At 40.0% G+C, this 13,587-nt stretch overlaps 1 protein-coding gene across 6 annotated transcripts in view; it reads left to right on the forward strand.

Annotated features, from left to right (window-relative positions):
• The window catches only part of EML4 (EMAP like 4), a 257,098-nt gene that overhangs the window by 189,451 nt on the left and 54,060 nt on the right, over positions 1–13,587 (forward strand). For all 6 annotated transcript variants that reach the window (XM_084623061.1, XM_084623062.1, XM_084623059.1 and 3 more), the window contains 4 exons: positions 2,744–2,867; positions 7,784–7,933; positions 9,341–9,410; positions 10,831–10,941. In XM_084623061.1, the coding sequence (XP_084479187.1) occupies positions 2,744–2,867; positions 7,784–7,933; positions 9,341–9,410; positions 10,831–10,941 (455 nt within the window). The remainder of the gene's footprint in view (positions 1–2,743; positions 2,868–7,783; positions 7,934–9,340; positions 9,411–10,830; positions 10,942–13,587) is intronic.

Raw genomic sequence — 13,587 nt, forward strand, 5'->3', positions numbered from 1 at the left:
ATGAAAAACTCCTCAAGATTGTCTTTAACTGAATATACTTGACTTTTCTGCATTTGGGATCTACAGCATTTTGCAAAATGATTATTCTTCCCACATTTATGACAGAGTTTCCCAAAGGCAACACATTGTATGGGACCATGTTGTGATCCACATCTTCCACATAACCATCTGTACCCCGTCTTCTCCCTAGCAGTGGTTTTCATAGCAAGTGGTTTCACTCTTTGATTTGACCTATTCTGGCTATATTCTTTAGTACTTAGTACATGGATAACCCCTTCTCGACGAATTCAGCTCTTTGGCTTGTGCTTCTACTGCCCTGCGTACTTGGGGAGCCTTTTCTAAAATTAAATCCCCTTTAACGAGCAATCTCTCTCTTAACACATTGTCTTTAATGCCATAAATGATTCTGTCTCTGACCAGAGACTCTGGCCACTCAGCAAAGTCACAAGCATGGGCAGGACCGGCTGGGGGCTAGCCTCCCCCAACCAACGGTTCGCCCACTGCCTATGGTCACAGATTTTACTGAATTTCCTTAATTCTGTGACACATTGCTCTATGGTGTCATCAGTTTTTTGCATGCATGTGAAAAAATTGTCTCTCTCAAATGTTTCATTCTTTTTTGGCGTGCAGTGCTTCTCAAATTTAGTCAGTAAAAATATAAATACAGAAGAAATTTAACTTCATGCTTTCACCTTCTTTAAACTTAGTTATAAATATCCAGTGCTTCCTACCAAAAACATGCAAAAAGATAGATGATTTCCCTTTATCATTTTTCTCCTCTGCCGCTATGGCTGTTAAATACAATTGAAATCCCTGTCTGAATTATTTTCCAGTTCTCTACAACATTGCCTGACAATTGCAGACGGGAAGGAGGTTGCAACACATCCATTTTTTGGCTTCCACCAACCCCCTTCTTAAACTAGTCAAGCTACTGTTGTGCTCACGAAATAAAGTACATGCAAACGCTTCAGTGCCTGATGCTTCACCTGTTTCTCTGGTGCCTCCCTTTGTCTCTGCTTTCAGTTGAAAACACAGGAGTTAACTTCACAATCACTGCAGTTTCCTTCTCATTACTTCTGACACCTTGTAATGATCCTGGGGTTAATTAAATAGCAAACCAGTGGATGAGAAAGGAATAAAACTTTAATAAAACAAACTGGACAGCTTCTGAAGTGAGCTGCTAAACACAGCCATGTGGTGTTCCCAACCCCAACCTTCAAGGTACATCTCCAAATTCCTCTGTTCATAATACTGTCCCTTAAGAGCGAGCATCTCTAAATTATAATCTTCTACAAACATCTCTACAAGAATATTCTACATTGCAATCTGAAAGGCAGTGACCTTGCCTCTCATCTTTAAGAATGATTTATAAACATTGCTTGGTCACTTAGAAACTCAAGACAAGCCTTTTATTTCTTACCAAGAGATTTTTAAAAATTAATCAAATATATTAATTTCGAATTGGCAATATTAATCAATTCAGATGTCATTATGCCACTTCTCAGTGCCATAGTGCTAATCCATCAACACTGAATAGCTGTGCTTCCACTCTTCCCCTATTTGTCAGCAAGCTGGTTCAACTGACTGCTGCAATCTCTGAGTTATCATATTAACTATTAGGATTTTCAAATATCATACTCAAAAACATCTGGGAGTTCTGCTGTTGGTGGAAGTTAAACTCTGGGGGTGGGTGGGTTTTTTGTTTATATCTAATCAAATTTGTATATTTAAGACTGAAATATTACACTACATTTTTTAGTTTATGATCGTGATATTCACCATTGACATTAATTACTGTTAAAGAGGAAAGATACTGAAAATAGGCCGTAAATTGAACCATAATAAATAAATCATTTAGGTTAGGGCCTGTTTCTCAATTGCACTAGGGCCCCTGACACTGCTCTTAACACAGCCAGAGTGGTGTACAGTGCTTCATAGTGTAACTCAGAATCAGGTCCTTGATATATTTTAAACTTCATCAGAAATTGTAATTGGCACATTGTGTGGAAAGGACTCCACTGGGACCATGGCTTTACCTAGTGGTCACAGCAAGGGAACCTTGAAGCAGGATTACTGTCTGTTACTGACTCGCTGTGCCATCTTGGGCAAACCATTTAGCGTCTCTGTACATCAGTTCCTACATATGAAAAATGGTCCTCAAAGAGGAGCTGTGAGGCTTAATTCATTGTGTGGTAAAAGCATTCTGAGATCCGTTCATGAATACATGCTATGGAAGTGCACATTATTTGTCGCTGAGATATTTTCAATATAGTGATAGTACTGTTAGGAACAGTTTTCTATTCGTTTCTACTGAATGTTCAAATTATTTGAGTGATTTTAATGATGTCCACTTGACACACTTTTTTAAAAAAAATCTATTTTAAGATAGTGATGTTTGGTAAATATTGTTTGTGATAATTCAACTTCAGATTTTGTGATAACTTTGAAATTTGGTATCATGAGGTATTTGTATGTATAAAATGTTACATGCATAGTTTATCCAAAGAGTTACCACAAAGGCATTTATGGTAGCAGTAACTGTACATGCATATTGTGTAAGTATAATTTTTCAATACACAAATTTTACAGATCTTGTCCTTTATCAAACCCACATTTTGTAAGATAATAATCATAATACTGTAAATATATTCTTTGAGTCTCTCTTAGCTTAGTATTGAGGAATTCATTAAAATTGAACACAGAAAGTAAAATCATTGCAATTAATATTTTTTTGTTTCAACAGAGGGAGAGTATATTAAGATGTTCATGCGGGGTCGACCAATCACAATGTTCATTCCTTCTGATGTAGAAAATTATGATGACATTAGGACAGAACTGCCTCCTGAGAAGTTAAAACTGGAGTGGATGTATCCTTAAATATTTGCTTTTCCTCTTTTGTGATTTTTCTTTAAAAATCTAATCTCGTGTTTTTTCTTATAATTATGGAATTTGCTTAAATCAGAAAAATTAATTTTCCTTGACAAAACAGTTTTTTTAAGTTTACTGGCACTAAAGAGCCATAAAGATAGACTTCATAAATTTCCATGCACTGAGCAGTCACACCATATACTCCTGTATTTATTTTTCTATTGGAACTAATTACATCTTTATTTTAACTAGGAAAAAAAGGAAAACTTCTCAAAATTGTTTCATTAGAATATTATTTCCAAAAAGCAAGATTTTGATTTCAGACACATTCACGTACACTCTTTGTAATGGACCATTGTGAGACTTTTTCTCTTGGTTTTTAGGAGGTTTTGATGAGGTGAAAGGTGCTGAATAAAACCCCTAAATCTTCTGCTATTTATCCACAAAGCAGGTAGAGAACGAGCCACAGAGTGAAAATTTCCCCATATTTGCACCACCAATGCACTTGAACCCTCAAATGAAGGGACTTGTCTCTAGGGGCTGGTCTGCATTATGAAATGGTATTGTGTTTGTATTTGATTGTGAGGAATGAAGTTAGGTGACATGATGCTGATCACAATTTTACATCAGTGTAAACTAGGACAGTTTATTTGCAGCATCATGGGGTTAGTCTGTTGTGGGAAATGATGCTGAACGTGATTTGTCCTGATCTGCACTGACTCACCCGTAAAAGTTGTGGTCAGCATTGTGTAAGCTAATTTGATTCTTCTCCATTGTATTCACATTGAGCAGACAAACTTCTAGGGCATACTTCAGTCCAATAATTGGTTGCTCTGCTGACAATGCCCAAACTACCAATCATGCTAGTGGCATTGATGATGTGAGCGACGGTCAGGTTGTCTGATAGGGATCAAGATGAAAGGACCCTGTGTCCTAGTACTACTGTCTATAGACATTCTGTCATTAGATGTGTCATCTTAGCAAAGTAAATTAAAACTACTCATTCTTTCCTTTTGTCCTGCTGAGTAATAGATAGTGTAAAGGCTGAGAATATCAGTGCTTCGGAAAGGAGAAGCTGTGGAACCTACATCCACTGTAGCCGTGAGGTTATAAAGAGGGAGCAATCAAGTCCAGAGAGAGAGAAAGACACCATAGGGCAAGCAACCGAAGGAAGGGGCACCAGACTGGTTGAGAGCTAATCCCCAGATGAACCACAAAGAGGCACCCCCCAGCGGATGAGTAGAGAAATTTGTACCAGTGCCTCTAAGAGGCAAAGCTTCCCCACTTGCAACCACCAATTCTGTGTATAACAAAAAAGAAAACCATTAGCAAGGGGGGAGAGAACAGCATTAATGTTGGGAAAACACAGCAACAATGATTCAAAAGTATGCAAACAATAAGTAAACCCACACACACACACAGTATTTGGGGGCAGTGTTCTTTGCATCAGTTTCCAATCTTGCTGAGAGAAAGTCCAGTGGACAAATATCTCTTTAACCCACCACTCCCTTTTCCCTCCACTGTTTTATCTGCCAAAATTTGTAGCTTTCCACTGATAGCTTCTGCTGTAAAACACCTGTTTACACCATCAGGGTTCAATGCCCGATCTGCTAAGTCCCTAACGGTGTTCTCGGTCAGTGATTCCCAAACTTTAACAACCTATGAACCCCTTTCACTAAAATGTCAAGCCTCGTGAACCCCCTCCTAAAAATGAATATTTCCAGGGATTTTCTCCTTTACCTGAGTATAAATTATAAAAGCAGTGATCTTGGAAATATAAAATTTGTTTTTATGGCATACTTATTACACACTATTTATTATTTATCATTACAGTATTTTATTACATTATGAAAACAGCAACACTCTTCCAAGATCTCACTTTCGTAGCTTGTATCACTTTGAATAATCCTGTTATAAGACAAGGATTCTATGTTTCATCAAGGAGTATCAGATGTGAAACAGTATGAAAGTATTTAAGAAGCCAACTCAGAGTTCCTCCTACACAAGCGTTCAGGTCTTGAGCAGTCCAGGCAAACAACGCAGGTTACAACAAAGCTTAAACTTGTTCTTCATAATAATTTTAAAAACAATACTAGCTGCCTATTTAATTTTAAAAACAGCAAAAAATATCCACCTCCCTTTCTATTTCTTATAAGGAGTCTTGATGTTTAAATCTCCTTACTGTGATAGATATGCTTGCTTTGATCTGCTTGGAAGTCCCAAGGGAGAGCTCTGTCCGCCATTAGGGAATTTTTTCCCGAGAACCCCCTGTAACATTTTGCGAATCCCCAGGGATTCACGAACCCCAGTTTGGGAACCACTGGTCTAGGTTGAACATGCAAAGGTGTCAATCCAAATAAACCTTTATCATTATGCTCCTTTACTACACTTGACAACAAAGATCTACTCTTCCCCAAGAAACTGCATTTAGAACACAACTCTTCATACTGTGGTAAAGAGATAATGTTATGATTGGTCTGTCACCATCAATTCTGGAAGTTCGCTGCTAGTCACTTCCCTATTGTTAGGATTTTCACTAATGCCATCAACAGACAAAATTTCCCTTATCTGTTAATTTCCTTTCCCCATCTCTAGCTGTCTGGTTGGACAAAATACTGTTGCTGGGAATGTTTGATATACTGTGGCAAAGTAAATTTAATGGGTAAAGACATTTGTCTTTTAGTTTTCATAATTTAGCAACCTCATCTAAACAGTATGCCTGTCCACTAGGAAGAGAGCTCAGGCTGCCAGTTCACCTCTCTCCTCCTAAGGTACAGCCACAGTTGTTATCCAGCCTAGCAGCCCTCTGGTTTTATTTTTTTAAGGAAGGGCTCATGGTAGGGCATTCTCTGTGCAGGACCTTTGACTATGAATTTCACTTCCTGCCTGCTTAGTTGAGCAGAGCCCATTTTTGGAGGCTTTCAGGGCAACACTGGAAGAGTTTCTTAAGGTACATCTACACTGCAATTATAGGCGCCGATTTCGTGGGTGCTCCAGGGCTGGAGCACCCATGGGGGTGTTCTGCACCCACCAGCAGCTCCCCGCCCTGCCCCCCAGCTCACCTCCGCCTCCTCTCCTGAGTGCACTGCGTCCCGCTTCTCGCCCCTCCCTCCCAGTGCTTGCCGCCACGAAACAGCTGTCTCACGCGGCAAGTGCTGGGAGGGAGGGGGGGAGGGGGAACGCAGTGTGCTCAGGGAATAGGCGGGGCTGGCATGAAGATTTGGGGAGGGGTCCGATGGGGCCGGGAGGGAGCAAAGTTGGGGCGGGGACTTTGGGGAAGGGGTTGGAATAGGGGCAGGGAACGGGCAGGGAAGGGGTGGAGTTGGGGCAGGGCCAGGGCAGAGGGGGTGTGAACACCCACCGGTGCCAGGGAAAGTTGGCGCCTATGACTGCAATAAAAAAATAGCAGTACCAAGTTTCAGAGACCGAGTCAATTCACTCAGGCGCAAGTGGCTTTGGCTGTGGGGCTAAAAATTGCAGTGTAGATATACAGGCTCAGGCTGGAGCCCAGTCTCTGAGGCTACATCTACACTACAGCCGGGATCAACGCTCTGAGATCGATCCACCAGTGGTCGATTTAGCAGGTCTAGTGAAAACCCACCAAATCGACAGCAGATCGCTCCCTAGTCGACCCCTGTACTCTACCCCCGACGAGAAGATAAGGTAAGTAGACAGGAGAGTTTCTGCCGTTGACCCCTTGCGGCGTAGACCCCATGGTAACTCAACCTAAGGTACGTCGATTCCAGCAGCATTACTCATGTAGCTGGAGTTGTGTAGCATAGGTAGACCTACCATGGTAGTGGAGATGTAGCCTGAGACTCACCTCTGGGTTTCCCAAGCCTGAACATCTACACTGCAATTTTTAGCCTGACAGTCCAAGCCCTGACAGCCCAAGTCAGCTCACCTGGGCTAGCTATGGCTGTGCCATGGGTCTTTTATTGCAGTGTATTCTCCCTACTTTCCTGTGGGATACCAGGTGCTGAGGTGGGAAGTTGTCATTGACAGCAGGGTGATAGTGGGGAAGGTATTTTAGTAAATCTGTTTTTAAGGTTTTATAGATGTTATTTTATATTCTGGTAAAGTTAGTGTTTGTAATTGTATGTAATGAGCCTAAGGATTGAAACGGGAGCAGATAGGTACATTAAATAAACATAACCTCCTTACACAGGACACCAAGCAGCTATATGGTAACTAGGTTTAAGCACTACTGAACTAGGTTGGATTTGAAATCGGTAAAGGCTCTGTATCCACTGATCAGCACGGGTCCCTCCCCCCTCCACCATATCTCCCACACCCCTCAACTTAATATGGATTGGGTAAATGTACCTATCTAGTCCTATCTTGTTCTTTGGTCTTATTTTTAACGACCTTTTTATATTTAAATTTCCATTTCCCAAATGGTGGAACTGCTTTGCAGTATCTTGCCTTTTTCTGAGGAGCATTTGGAATTTTCACACACTTGTTTTAAGAGGCCCAGTGGAACTGATACACTTGTACTCTGGAATGCAAAAGTACAAAGTCTGCTGTCTGACGCAATTCTGTTGCTGTGAAACACGTTAAGGCGGTACAGTGAGTGCTCTTATTACCTAATGAAATTTCACATTTACACTTTATAAACTGACACTGTTTCATGCTTCATACTTCTGCATATTTTTATGTATGCTTTCTTTTTCTGTTAATGGGAACAACTGACAGCATATTGGTTTCCTGAACTCTTCTGCATGTGCAATATTTTTTGTTAAAGCTACATATTGGTGCAAATGTAATGCTCCTTGATGAGGATAATGTCTGGTTCAGAGGTTCACAAGGGAAATTAAAAAGGAAAAGGTATTAACATTTGAGAACTCCACAGGGAAGCCTTTCTAAACTGATCCTCATACGCTATTTTATTTAAAACCTTGACTTTTTAAAAAAGATATGGGTATCGTGGAAGAGATTGTCGAGCCAACGTATATCTCCTTCCTACCGGGGAAATAGTATATTTCATAGCATCAATAGTGGTATTATTTAACTATGAAGAGAGAACTCAGCGACACTACTTGGGTCATACAGACTGTGTTAAATGGTTGGTATATAACAACTGGTTATAAATGCCTGCTTGTGTGACTATACCATAATTTATTGTGATACAACTTCATATTCATTTAATATCCTCCAACTGAAGGGGCATTTGTTGCTTTATTATTATTTTGTCATCTTTGTCATTTTTATTATTTTCCATCACAGCAGTGCTTGGAGGCCCTGATTAGAGCTCCACTGTATTAAGCACTGTACAAACACATGACAACAAGACAGTCCCTGCCTCAGAGAGTTTAGTCTTGGATTTAAACAGAAAGTGATGGGAATACACAGATGTGGGGGAGCAGTGTACTAGAGGCAGGAATAGCAGCATAAACTAGTCAGAATACTGGTCAGAGTTGTCATCAGCCCAGTCAAAGCCAGGTGGGAGTGATTTGCAGACATTATGTCAAAGGTAGGTTTTAAGGAGGATTTACAAAAGTATGAAGTTGGGTAGTGGCTTTGCAAACTTTGAAAGGGGGTTATTCCTAAGGATTAATGGATAGCCTGGGAGTCAGCACAAAGATGCTCATGTGGAAAGCAGGCAGTCAAGGCCAGTATCCTTAGCAGAAGAAAGGCAATGGTTGACTTTAATTAGATGTTCTATTGGAGAAGTAATGTAGGTTTATCTGGTGGAAGGCCATAAAGGTGAGAAGGATGTTCGATGTGTTGGTGAAGTGGTCTTTCTGTCTGTACAGACAACAAAATATATTGTCTAGACCCTTATTGTTTTGTGACTTATTTACTGTAATCACTTCCTATGGCCTTGATGCCTCCAATCTTGCCCCCTTTACATTCAGTCACGATGTTGTGCTGGACTGATTTTCCTGATCCATCATTCTGACCACATCAACCCTCTGTTTGCCTTCCTCCACTGACTCACTCATCTTACAGATGTTACAGAGAAAGTGGATGAGAACTAAGTCAAAGATGACACCCAGATTATTGGCCTCAGATTCAGGCAGTATGCTTTCAAATTACAGTATCTGGGGTGTTTTACACCTGCTAGAAAGCAATATAACATGCACATGAACAAACAGTGGCTTATACCAATTTATCCTTCTACACTAAGGATTTTCACCAGTGTGGCTATCTTTAGATAACACATACCTGAAGTAGTATGACTCAAAAATTGTCAAGACTGTCTCATTGAAAGTCTGTGGGACTTATGATCCTAAGTTAAGTCATTTTTGAAAATAAAACGTAGGCTCCTAAGTCACTTAAGCACTTTAGAAAATTTTACCCAAAATCTTTTCTTTGCTCCTGTGTGCATATTTTGTGTGAAACGTCTGTTCACACAGATAAAAGGACTACAAAATTGCATCTCACTTTGAAGAGCTGTAATGGCAAACGCAGGGCATTAGAATGTGGAATATCCCTAACAAATATCTTCCATGTTGACATTATTTCTTAGCCTTGCAGTTCATCCAGACAAAATTAGGATTGCCACAGGACAGCTAGCTGGAGTGGATAAAGATGGAAGGGTGAGTAATAGAGCTGCTGAGGAATAGTATCTTGTTTGAAAATCAGGATAAAACATACATACTTCATTCTTTTCATCCCTCGATCCTCTATTTATGATTTGTGTGTGTGTTACATTTAGATAAATATTTATTTTTCCTGTTTTTTAAGGTGATTGTGAATTCCTCTAGCATAAGAAAATGAATACAAATCAAGTACACAACTGCACATTATAAAGAGCAGAAGTTTATAAAGCCTTTTTTCGTGTGGTATGCATCACATATTTCTGCTTCTCTTTCCCACACAAATGTGGAATTTGCAATCCGTGCAAGAGGGCCATAGGATTTCCACACTTATTCTAGTCAGTCTTCTCCCCAAGGGAAAGAGATTCTGACTCAAACTAGAGGCCCCCATGTACTCTTATGGCCTCAAGGAAAAGGAAACCTGACTTCATGAGCTGTGCAAGACTTGAGGGTTTGGCAAGCTGTACAGTAAGTTCACCCAGCTGAGTGAGAGTACCCATAACCAGTCCTGCGTATGGCTGTTAAACTGGTCTGTTGGAATTTAAATGATCAGTTCATCTTTACTGAGTTAATATAGCTAGTATGACATACAGTAGAATTTTATAATGAACGTGGTCCAAGTAGTAGATGCACTGTAAATAAGACCAATACTTAGACTTTGCAATTCATCCCATTTTGCTGCAAAGAATAATTGTAATTTTATTGTTGGTATTGTTTACAGTTAAGATTTCCATTGCACGGCTGTTGAAGTAATCCTTTTAGAATTGTTTTCTGTCAACATCATGATTTATTATCTTTTTGTGGTGAATACTGACTTTATTCTTAAGCTATACTAAGCCATCGTGGGCTGTGGCCTTGTCAAATATGTGAAATCAAGCAGGTTTGGGCCTGGATATCACTTGGATGGAACATCACCATGGAAAAAGCTGCAGCAGGAAGCGGGGTGTAGGTGATTCAGTCCTGTCTAACCTGAGTCAATTCTGAAGCATTAACCTGATTCGATGCTAGGATGCACTGCATGGCACTGCATGTGCCATTTTTGGTATGAGATAAAACGCAGGTCGTGTGTGTGTGTGTGATCAGGATATTGGCCAAATTTCAGCTTAGGTATTTTACATTTTGCCCTGCATTTTAAATTGGACAACGCTGCTCTGTTTCCATCCCAGAGGTGATAGGTAAAGCAGTCGCTATACAGAAGTCTGTAAATCTTGCCTAGAATCCTTTGAGATTAAAGGTGCTATATAAATGTAAGGTGTTAATGTATAATTATTTATCTTCACTTCAGTCAATATTTACTTTACAGGTCAATAATTCGTGGTGTTGACATCAACAGAAGTCAGTATCTGCTTAATGTAAGATTAAATCTGCATGTGACATTTTAGCCTTCAGTAACAGTTTTTATCAAATTGCTTTTACTTAGCCTTTGCAGCCCCATGTTAGAGTATGGGACTCAGTGAGCCTGATGACACTGCAGGTTATTGGCCTCGGCACTTTCGAGCGTGGAGTGGGGTGTCTGGATTTTTCAAAAGCAGTAAGAAAAAAATTGCATTTTTTTAATAATTTACCATACTGTATGTAAGTCAGACAGAAACACCTGTAGGTGTTATATGTACTGTGGTTTTCTAGCTGAACTATCTTGGGACTGAAGCATGTTTGGAAAGTTAAATACATTGCATTAAAACAACTTAGGGCAATGAAAATAGTTCTAGGAAAACCCCCAGAAAGTTACACATGTAAAATAGTGGCAGCAGAATAGTACAACCAATAAACAGTTTACGAGAAATACGTAGAATAGAAATTGAGAAGGCCGTACTGCATTTCTGTTTCAACACATGTTGAAAGATTTGTTTCTGTTAGGAAGTTCATGAAGATGAATCTTGGCAAGTTCTGATGCAAAGTATTTATTTTCTCTCTGCGTCGTACTAGAGTTTCATCCTAGGACAGGAAACAACAAACCCCTTGCTTGCACTTCCGTCTGCTTAAGAAATAATGTCTTATCAGCTCCTCTTAATGGCAAGCATAAAGGTTTTAAAAATTTAGACCAAATACGAGCAATCTTGTTATCTAGGCCATCAAAAGCTTGTGACCAGAAAAATTGTTAGTAACTTTATCAAGCTGTTTCATTTTGTTAATTTTGACTATTATATAAAACAAATATAGATTTTGCTAAAATCATTTGTCCAGCCTGCCCTGCATTTTTTAATGGAAAAAGTCTTATCAAATCTGCTGAATATGGAGAAAATATTAAACTCTGGAATATGTTTCATTTCAAAATCATAATTTTGCTTCCCATAAGATTTGCCAGATATGCATACATTAATCGTTAGTTTCCTTTAAGTACACCCACCCTGAAAAATTTGTCCCAAGCAGTGATTCTCACATGGATATTGACCCCACTGGTTGAGAATCAAATACAGTATAATTCTGTGCCCTGTAGATGGGGAAATGAAGGGGAATAGAAGATGTTGCTGTCCTGCTCAATCTGGTATCCCCTCTCCCCATCCCTTCCCACTTCAACACCATCTCTATTCATGGAAGAGGAAGCCTGCTACCATCACCTGAGGATAGAGTACAGTTGGGTTGGGAGGAGAAGGGAGAAGTGCTATCCAATAGCAGCTCCTCCTTTCTCACACTGCAGCCCATTGATCACCCAGCACCCGCATCAGGCCTCATATTGCTGCAAGCAGCTCATGGCAACCAGTCCCCACCCATCAGCAGTCCCTGCCCTGCTCTACCTCCTTTTCACCAGGCTTCTGACCCAGTGCCCCATTTGTTTCCATCAGGTTTTCCCCATCCTCAGCAATTGAAATCAGCTGTGGTTTCTTTGCAATTGCACAATTCTTTGTGACTGTAAAAGACTGTGGAATGTGGATAATTCATGGCAAGAAGCCATGCCTAGGTTTTGTATCTTAGCTGGGAAAACTTTGATAAATACTGAACTAAAAGAATCAACAACTCCCTGTTCCAAGTAACCTTTCATTCTCTCATGCCATACCTCTTCTTCAGGCAAAGGCCTGTGCAAAAATATAGACCTTTTGGTGTACCTTGCCAGATCAGTGAGGAAAGTGACTTCTAAAGTCCTGTGTCAGGGTGGTTTCTCAGCTGTAGCCAGATCTAAACAAAGTTTGAAAGGGTTTCCAGTAATCGGAAATCCAGAAAATGGAAGAATTTCCTTGTCATAATCTTCCTCAAAGAGGACATAGCAATAATTTGCCAGATTATCAATATTATGAGGCAGTTTCTTGAATAGAAGAAATAACAATTGATTGCTTGAGAGATGTTAGCACTTTGGCCTTGCTTAGGGAGGTATTGATTGTGTCTATCAAGAGTAGAGTCGATGTCCCACCAGTAGGAATGTATTTCTCAAATTGCAGCCCAAAGCTTCCCAATAGCTCAGCAGAACCTTACGGAGTGGGTCTGGCTGAATCAAAGAAGCTAATCAGAGACGACTTTGTTTACTTCATAAGAAACAATTCTATATCCGGGTGAGACAAACACAATCTGATCTATAAAGTGGATAGAACATTCCTCACAGTGAGAAGCACTCATGTGGGTGTATGTAGGGGTGGATCAAATTAATCAGATGGTCTACTAACCAGAATGATGCTTTTGATCGGGACTTCCTAGATGATGATATGCTGGAGAAGAGTGTTCTTTGCTTCCATCATGGCCATGGCATAAGACTTCAAAATTCTTTGTCATGATTGATAAAATCCCAAAATGTCGTTTTTGTCATCTGCATTGTACCTCTCCCAGCATGTTTAATCTGTTGCAGATCATCTGAATACCTAAGTGAGCTGCTCAGAAGATTAGGAGGGAAGGTGTGTGTGTGAAACACCGCAGGAGTAGATGATGATAAAACATAATCAGAAAATCACGACATGCTATTAACAGTTGCCCATCTGTTGCATAATATTCTCCTCCAGAGATTTCAGAAACCTGATTGGGTCCATTAATCTCAGGGTGGCACAATAAAAAAGATTCCCTACCCGGAAGGTGGTGTTTAACCTCAAAGTAAATGAAGTTCATGCTCTTACTCTAGCCAAGTATAATCTGCACTCCTCCAGCCTCAAGTCACCAGTACTATATCTAAAATAAAATCCAGAGTGCAACCAGCTTTGTGTAAATCTGTGAACCACCTGTGACTTTTCTGTGGTTGTCAGAGGCCAGGACATCT

This window comes from Lepidochelys olivacea (assembly GCF_965140295.1).
Source record: "Lepidochelys olivacea isolate rLepOli2 genome assembly, chromosome: 3".
NCBI classification, from domain to species: Eukaryota; Metazoa; Chordata; order Testudines; family Cheloniidae; genus Lepidochelys; species Lepidochelys olivacea.